This window comes from Arvicola amphibius, chromosome 11, assembly GCF_903992535.2.
Source record: "Arvicola amphibius chromosome 11, mArvAmp1.2, whole genome shotgun sequence".
NCBI classification, from domain to species: Eukaryota; Metazoa; Chordata; class Mammalia; order Rodentia; family Cricetidae; genus Arvicola; species Arvicola amphibius.
In genome coordinates, this window is record NC_052057.2 from 95204395 (window position 1) to 95213525 (window position 9131).

General features: G+C 48.3%; 1 protein-coding gene across 1 annotated transcript; it reads right to left on the reverse strand.

The window, feature by feature from the left end:
• Positions 1-2277: 2277 nt before the first annotated feature.
• On the reverse strand, positions 2278-3401 carry Ccl21 (C-C motif chemokine ligand 21). Its single transcript, XM_038348081.1, has 4 exons — positions 3271-3401; positions 3061-3181; positions 2786-2968; positions 2278-2704 (listed from the first exon to the last, which is right to left on the reverse strand). Exons 1-4 carry the CDS (start codon positions 3335-3337, stop codon positions 2671-2673), a joined length of 405 nt encoding a protein of 134 aa, XP_038204009.1. The 5' UTR covers positions 3338-3401; the 3' UTR covers positions 2278-2670.
• Between the last annotated feature and the right edge of the window lie 5730 nt (positions 3402-9131).

Consider the following 9131-nt stretch of genomic DNA (forward strand, 5'->3'; position numbering starts at 1 on the left):
GTTTTTTTCTTTTCTTTCTTTTCTGTGTTTTTTTTTTTTTTTTTTTTTTTTTTTTTTTTTTTTTTTTGAAGTTGAGACAGTGTTTCCTAGGCTAACCTTGAACATAGGTTACAGTCAGGTAGGCTGTTAGTGTATGGTCCTCTGCCTCCTAAGGAGTTGGGATTACAGTCCCGTACCAACAGGCCTGGCTAGGTTTTGCTTTGACCTGATTTTCCTCTCACTTTCTAGAAGATATGAGTTTGTTCAGGGCTGAGGATAGAAGCTTCTAGATATTAAAGGCCCCTTTGCCTTTTGTAAAAGTCTGACTCTGGAGGGCTCAGGAGAAAGACAGACTTCTTTGGACTGTGGAGGGGACTGTCCTGTAGGTCCAATTACTGTGGATACTGGGCTCCAATTTCTGGAAGCCAGGGAAGTGACAGGCAAATGGCTTCAGGGTGTGGTGGGACATTCAGATCCAAGTCCAGAGGCTCTAGTGTCGGAATTCCCGTGTCTCAAATTTGGCATAGATTTGAAGAGGTATAACCTATGGGGACCACAGGAGCTAGTTTTCCCTGGCAATGTCCCAAGATGGCATGCTGTGGGGGTTGGTGGATGCAGGCAGGAGGCATCACCCGGGCCTCAATTTGAGAGATGGGGGTTCCCTGTGAGTGAGAATCTAATGCCAAGTTTTTCGCTAGCATTCCGGTGCAGGGGCTTGGCGTGAGAATGACATTAATTAGATAGACAGCTAATGCAGTGTTTGTGCTGTGCACATCTGAGTTTCTAACTGGGCAGTGGTAGAGCACACCTTTAATCCCACCACTCAGAGGCAGAGGCAGGTGGATCTCAGTGAGTTTGAAGCCAGCATGGTCTATAAGAGCTAGCTCCAGGACAGGCTTCAAAGCAACACAGAAAAAAAACCGTCTTGAAAAAAAAAAACATAAAAAAATTAAATAAGCTGGAGCCAAGTTCAGTAGCTGAGAACATTTGAGTTTGTAGGCCAAGGTCACCCCTGACTGCCTTGTCTTCACCAATCCCCAGAGGAGCGAGGGACAGATGTGGACACTTGGACCATTTTGTAAGTGGTGTGGTCAACTCAGGCTCTGTGCAAAGGGTGTTGCTGTATCTATTGCACACTGCCTAGGTCCCTGCCTTTCTCATCCTTCCTCCGGGACCTGTCCCCTGCCTTCTCACACCACTACGGCTCATCAGCGGTTTTCTTTGCCCTTGCCTGGGGATTGAAAGATCTGTGCTCTGAGGTAGAGGGAAACCTGGCTGTAATCTTCTTGAAGGAAAGATGGATTTATGTTTGAATCCTGGACTTCCCAAGACCTGTCCCAGGAGGCTTATTACTTGGCTTCAAGAAACTAGAGAAGACAATTGAGAAGATGATTCAGTGGGTAAGAACACTTGCTGCAAAATCAAAAGGCCCTGAGTTCAAATTCCCAAGTACCCATGTAAAAGCCTGGGATTACAAGGTGGAGACAGGTGAATCCTAGTGGAGTCAAGATGTAAACTCCAGGTTCATGAGAGAAGGCCTTAAAATAACAAGGTTGAGAGTTAAGGAAGCCACGTGACATTCTCCTCTGGCCTCTTCATGTTCCCCTGCAAATGCAAATACATAACATATGCATATGCACACACACACACACACAGACACACACACACACACACACACACACACATGCATACTAACCACAACAGTAAAAGAGATTAGAGGAGCCTGAGGCTGTAGGTCCTAACCACAGGAGAGAGGAAAAGAAGGAAGGAGTCTTTTCTAGCTGGGAGCAAGCTAAGGGGTGCAAGGGATCCACATTGGGACAGGAAGAAATCATAACATGAAGCCAAAGAAGAGGCTGAGTTGGGGGGTGGGCTGCATTAAGCCATCAGAAGGGAGTCCTCTGTGTCTTTGAAAAGGATCAGAGTTGCGGGGCTCCAAGAAACAGGATTTTTATTCCTGGATTAAGTGTGCAGAACAGGATGGGGCGGGGAGGGAGGGAGGCCTCAAAGGTCTGCAGAGCTATGGAGTGCGTGAGTGAGTGTGAGTGTGTGTGTTCCCACTCATACTCTGGCTCTTTCCATTGGCAGTTTCCTCAGAGACCTTGGCCCACCCTGACCATTAGCCTCCCTTTACTTATCAAGGATCTGGGCACCCTGGAGACAAAGCAACTGTTACAGTAGGTGGGAACCTAGAGTTCACAGTTCTGAGCTCCCAGCTGGGACCCAGAAAGTATGACTTCACTCTGAAATAGCATCGACTCCCTGCAAACACAAGCGCCCAGGAACAGGTATTCCGGCTGAGGCTTGAGCAGCTTTTTATTCAATTAGGTATAAATCATATTTGCAAGGAAAAGGGTAGGGAGCCGGGGAGAGCAGGTCAGGTCTTGGGACCTGAGTGACCTCCTAGAGGGGACAGTCCTGCTGTCTCCTTCTTCATTCCCTGGGAGACTGTCTTTCTTCTGACTCTCTGGGTTTGGCCCAGGGAAGGCAGCTCGGCCACACAAGAAAGGGATGACCATGCAGATGGGCTGGTTGAAGCAGGACAAGGGTGTGGCAAAGCCAGCATGAGGAGGCTGCTCAGGGGCTCCTCAGTCCTTTCTGTTTTCTAGCCCCTTCTTTGTCCATGAGTTGGGGCATGAAACCATGACGAAGTTCATGGAGAATCTCCTGGGGTCCAGGGTGGTCACCGGGCTATGGAGCTCTTGGGGTCTGTGTCGGTTCAGTCCTGGGAGGGCAGAAGAGGGGTGTGAGAGACAGGTGAGGAGGCAGCCCTTTGCTCCCCTTCCCACCCCTTCAGCATCCTCACCTTTTGCAGCCTTTGGAGCCCTTTCCTTTCTTTCCAGGCTTAGAGGCTCCTCTGTTCTTCCTGCAGCCCGGGCTTTGCTTCTCTGAGGCTGAAAGTTGGTCCAGCTGTCTCATCAGCTTCTGCACCCAGATTTCTTCAGGGTTGGCACATAGCTCAGGCTGAGAGCGCTTCCGGGGTGAGAACCTGAGCGTTGGAGGGTAGTGAGTTCTGAGTCTGGTCCACCACAGTTCCCCTACTCCACCACCAGCCTATACCCATCCCTCTGTTACGCTCACAGGATGGCTGGGAGGGCACAGCCTAAGCTCGGTTCTTGCTTCCTGTAGCCTCGGACAATCTTGGAGGGAATCTTCCTCTGGCTGTACTTGAGGCAGCAATCCTGACCTCCACCATCACTGCCTGCGTGGTAGGGGCACAGAATCAGAGGCAGCTCAGAAGGTGTCTCTTTAGCTCCCTTCTCCCAGCCAAAGCCTCTCCCTCCTTGGTACCTTGGGTCCAGGGGACGCAGAGAGCCAGGACCAGGATAAGGAGGCTCAGAGCCAGCGTCTGAGCCATGGTTGTGGTTGAGGTGAGGGTGACAAAGCCGTGGGTGAGATGGACAGCCTCAAGTTGGGGTCTGTGTGTGGGCTGCCACTGGCTTGCTGCCTATTTATGCATTCTGACACTTGGGCTTCCCTCGCTCCCCCTCCTTTTCCTGCCAGTGGGGTGGGGGGGAGTGGTGGTGGCGGAGGGGAGGTGTTAGTGTGAACTCTAGCATACAGTCAGTCAGCCCCTAACTGCCTGTCTCCTCATCTCTTCCTGGTCCTTCCTCACTGGCCTGCAGGCTCCACACATTTTCCCTCCTTCCAGAAGCTGTGAACAGTTAACAATGAAGAGTTCTTTATGTATCCCTGATAATAGGCCTTGATTTAGATGCATGATGTGCAAACATGTCCTCTCATCCTACAGGTTACCTGTTGGTAGTGCACAAAGCCGAAAGGAAAGTTTTGTCAAGTCCAGTTTCCCCCTTCTCCCCTGTGGCCTGGGATGCTGGTATCACGATAGCTTGTTTTAAAACAGCATCACCAGCTGCAGCCCCGTGAAGGTTTCCTCTGACTGTTTTTGTTTCTAAGTTTAAATCGTGTATTTATGTGTGTCTGTGAGCGGAGTGGTGGGTGAGGGTGCAGGGAACTGAACCCACATCCTCTGAAAGATCAGTACCTGTTTTTAAGTGCTGAGCCATCTCTCTGCCCTTTATGTTTTGTTTTGGTGTTGTTTTAATTGTTTCTTTCACTTTTTGAGATTATAATTACACAATTTCCCCCTTGGGATTCTGATACAGACCGAACCAAATCTGAACAGGGATATCTTTTTATTTATTCATGCCTGTTTCATTATTGATTGATTGGTTGATTGTTTGAGACAGGATTTCTCTGTAGCTTTGGAGCCTGCGCTGTAGACCAGGCTGGCCTCAAACTCACAGAGATCTGCCTGCCTCTGTCTCTCGATTGCTGAGATTAAAGGGGTATGCCACCACCACCCAGCTTCAGGCCTGCTTTAATTAGCAATATTTTGTACTTTTCAAAGCACAAGTTTGATACCTACTTGATTAAGTTTCTAAGTATTCTGCTTTATGCAGTTATAACTGTAATTGTTTCCTTAATTTCCTTTTGGTTTTTTGTTTTATTTATTTATCTATCTATTTATTTATTTATTTACTTTGAGATAGCCATGACTTTATGTATCCCTGGCTGGCCTGGGACTCATTCTGTAGACTAGGCTACCCTTGAACTTAGAGATCTGTATGCCTCTGTTTCCCAAGTGTTGTGATTAAAGGCGTGCACCACCACACCTGGCTTACAGGACCCTCTTAGAGCCCCTATTTATGTCAAATTATAGCGATGCTCCTACTTTCTTTTCTGACTTTAATGGCTTGATCTTTTAAACTTTTTTATTATTTTATTTCATGTACATGCATGTTTTTGACTATATGTATCTGTGCACATGTGTGTGTAATACTCATGGAAGCCAGAGGAGGATGTCAGATCACTTGGAACTGGAGTCACAGATGGTTGTGAGGCAGTGTGTATATTTTGATAAATGAGCCTGAATCCTATGGAAGAGCAGCCAATGCTCATATTTTTTTTATTATTATTTTTAAACAGGGTCACTCTTTATACCATGGCTAGTCTGGAACTAAATATGTAGACCAGGCTGGCTTTGAATTCACATAGATTCACCTGCCTCTTCCTCCTGAGTTATGGGATTAAAGGCGTGCGCCACCACACCCAGCTTTTATTTTTCTTTATCTTCTTTCTGCTCTTTATTTCACTGATCTCTGCCTTTACGGGCCTCATTTCCTTCTTTGTACAGATTTGGATTTAGTTTGCATCACTTCTGTCTTTTAGAAAGAGCTGACAGAGAAGACAGACGCTGGCTTACGTCAACACACGTCTGCTGTTGTCTTTAAGCTGGCGTCTCACTGAAGAACTCGGGTCAGCCTTGCTCTTGTTCTGTGGCACAGACAGACCTCGAACTCGGATCGTCCTCTTCTGCCCCCTAAACGGCGGATTAAGGGTGTAAGGTGCTCTCTCTGACCGTTCTCAGCGTTTTCATACACTGCTTTCTCAGCTTCCTATCCCCAAGGCTGTATGGTTTCCAGGTTTCCTTTACTTCTTTGTCCAGCGTTCCCTGCAGTCATCTGAAGGGAGTTAAGTAACAATAATGTAAGCTTCCTTTTTAGTGTCCCCAGTGTCTGGGCTTTCTCACTGACTGTTTCTTTCTCAGTGTTTTCCCTGTGAGTGAGCTATACTTTGCTGCTTCTTTGAATCTTTTGTAACTTTTTGGTGACTGCTGGAGACCATTATTGGGGGACCATTGGACATCAGTTCTTAGGCTTCTCAGAGGCTGATGACACCTGCTGGCCTCAAGCTCAACTCTCTACCGGCCTCTGCCCTGAGCGCTGAGTCTAGAGGACTGTGCCACCATGCCTGGCTGGTGACCCTTGTTGAGGACTGTGCCATATTTTTGTGGCTTTTTCAAAGTAATTTTGCAAGGTGTGTTATGTTGCCTTTGTTGCAGAGGGTAATATTTGAGGGTTACTTTTGGGGGAGGAGGAGATAGAGAGGGTTTGGGGTGGGAATGCTGCCAGAATAGTTTATAGAGAAGAGGGACTGGGTGTGAGAGCAGGGAGGATAACTGAGCCCTCGAAGCAGGTTTTTCAAAAGGCAGGACATGGAGTGTCCTCACTAGTGAGAAGGTGGTGTTTCTGAAAGACGCCTGTGGGGAAACTAGGAGACAAGTTGTCTTGGATCTTTTATCTAGACCTTGGCACCAGAAAAAATTTAATATCCATCTCTCTATCTCCTCTGGGGAGGTGACAAGGTAGTGAACAGCTGCGGTTGTCACACTCCGCCCCCCCCTCCTTCCTCTTCTTTTTGAGACAGGGTCATGTAGCTCAGCCTGTCCTGGAACTCACTATGTAGATCAGACTGGCCTCAAACTCATAGATATCCACCTGCCTCTGCCTCCTAAATTCTAGGATTAAAGGTGTATGTCACCACACGAGGGTTGTGTTTTGTTTTTAGATTTATTTTATTTTTTTATGTGTGTTCATCTGTGTGTGCATGCAGATATCAAGGCAGCCAGAAGCGGGTGTCCTATGTTCTGAAGCTAGAGTTATAGGCACCCAGAGTGGGTGCCAGGAACTGAGCTCTCTCTGGTTTCTCTGGTGGTTAATCTTCCTTCTTAACTTGACTGGCTCTACAATTAAGATATAAGCCTCTAGGCCACACCCATGAGGGGACATCTAGATATCTAGATAAGGTAGCCTGCAAGAATATCTATGAAAGATTTTCTTTTTATAATTAATTCTGTGTGGGTGCGTGCATGTGTGTGTGTGCGTGTGTGTGTGTGTGAGAGAGAGAGTGAGAGAGAGAGAGAAAGAGAGAGAGAGAGAGAGAGAGAGAGAGAGAGAGTATAGATCTATAGATGCACGCAGTTGCCTTTTTTTCGTGGGTTCTAGAACTGAACTCAGGCCATGAGGCTTGCTTCTCTCTCTCTCTCTCTCTCTCTCTCTCTCTCTCTCTCTCTCTCCCTCCCTCCCCCCTCTGTCCCTCCCTCCCTCCCTCCCTCCCTTTCTCCCTCTTTCTTTTCTTTTCTTTTTTTTTTTTTTTTTTTTTTTTTTTTGAGACAGAGTTTCACTGTGTCGCCCTAGCTGTCCTGGAACTCACTTCGTAGACCAGGCTGGCCTTGAACTGAGATCCACCTGTCTCTGCCTCCAGAATTCTGGGATTAAAGATGTATGCCGCCATCACTACCAGCTCATTAGGCTTTTGAGACAAATGTTTTCACCCCTCCAGTTATTTCTCTGGTTCCAGGATTTTCCTGACTGCATTAATCAAAGGCACACCATAGAGACAGGTAGCTCAGGGTAGACACACCATAGAGGTGGGTAGCTCAGGGTAGACACACCATAGAGGGGATTGGCTCCTTCCAGTGACCATTCAGCTATAATGAGGTCAGAGGTACAAAACCATTTGACATTCGGCCTGCTTACCTTGAGTCTGCTGGTGAGTTCGTCTACTCCATTGCTGCTGCTGTTGCTGCCACTGATTTCTTTGCTGATCCAGATTCTTCTGGCTTCCAACCTGGACTGAAGACCAGTGGCTCTCTTAGGCTCCTCTAGACCATCAGTGTTAGACTGGGATGCTGAGGTTTCTATCCAGTCTTGTGGATATCATCTACCAGGTTCTCAGCCTCTTCAGCGTGAAGTCAGCCATTGTGAAACACCCAGACAGTACTGTATAAGTCAATATAATAAATAGCCTTTTAAAATATATATTCATTCTATCTTTTTGGTTCCCCTAGAAAAGGCTAATGCATAACCTGTCTGAGTTTTCTAAAACGAAAGATAGCTTGGACCTGGAGCAAGTACCACAGTCATTGGAGTCACCTGGAGAGCTTGTTAAAAGTAAAAAATCAAGCCGGGCGGTGGTGGCGCACGCCTTTAATCCCAGCACTCGGGAGGCAGAGGCAGGCGGATCTCTGTGAGTTCGAGGCCAGCCTGGTCTACAAGAGCTAGTTCCAGGACAGGCTCTAAAAAAGCTGCAGAGAAACCCTGTCTCGAGAAACCAAAAAAAAGAAAAAAGAAAAAAAAAGTAAAAAATCAGTCACTATTGCAGACCATCCTAAATAGAACCTCAGAACAGAGCCAAAGAAGCTGTATTTTTACCAGGTTGTCCAGGTAATTCCAGGCATGTGATGGATGAGACCAACAGAGCCAGCTGGGACCGTTCTGCTCCCATCCCACACAGCAGATGGGCAAAGAGCTTGTGGGGGGGCAACGAAGGTGGTCTGAGAAAAGTGGTGACCCCACCCCTCCTGCGGGAGAAAAGTGGTGACCCCTCCCCTCCCGAGGGAGAAAAGTGATGACCCCCCCACCCCTCCTGAGGGAGAAAAGTAATGACCCCCACCCCTCCTGAGGGAGAAAAGTGACGACCCCTCCCCCTCCCGAGGAAGGTCGCTTCCGGCCCAGCACAGGACCAAAGGGGAAGATGAGGCCAGAAAGTGAGGCTGCGTGGGATCCAACTCCTAAAATCTCTAGGTCTTCTCTTCCCCCCGAGATCCCATGATGCCCTTGCCTTTATTTATGATCTTATTGGTGGTACCCGTTCCCCCCAGGTCCCATCGTGGCCCATGTTCCTAGATCCAGAAATCTTTTCCTAGCATAGACCAGGGATATCTCCCCTGAACTTGAGCAGAGGCAGAACGGCCTGAAAGAGATGTTCCGTTGAGGCAGCCGGGGTCTTCCTGCTTGGTCCTGGGGTTAGAGTCAAGGGGCCTTGAGGGAAAGTGGAGGTTTGATGGCAATGGAAATTTTGCTGGACAAAAAACTTCTGCCCCGAGAATAAAGGGGACTGACAAGCTCCTGCCCTACCCAGTCTAGACTGGTGACAGGACCCAGGGGCCTGAGAGGGAGGCGCGGAGGCAGCCTGGAGAGGAGTAAGCCTAGCAGAGAGGGCAAGGTGGAGGGGCATAGTTACTTTCCCCCAGGACTCTAAGAACCCATGCCCAGCCAGTTGTCTGCCCTTAACAGATGGGCTAGCCTCATCACAGCGCACAGTCCCATTTGAACCCTTAACATAGGCACAGAGGTTCCGAGTTTATCTCCTAGAGCCTCTTTGGGTCCCTGAGCCAGATTGGACACACACGGTTCGGGGGAAGGACATAAAAGTTGACGCTGTCCATCTGAGAGTTCACGTAAGTGTTGCAGTCCTTAGTGTGAGGGTTTCGACCCCTTGGGAAACCCGCTTCCTGTGACGGTCCATGGAGGCCCAGGGGCAGAGGATACCCACACTGGCACCTGAGG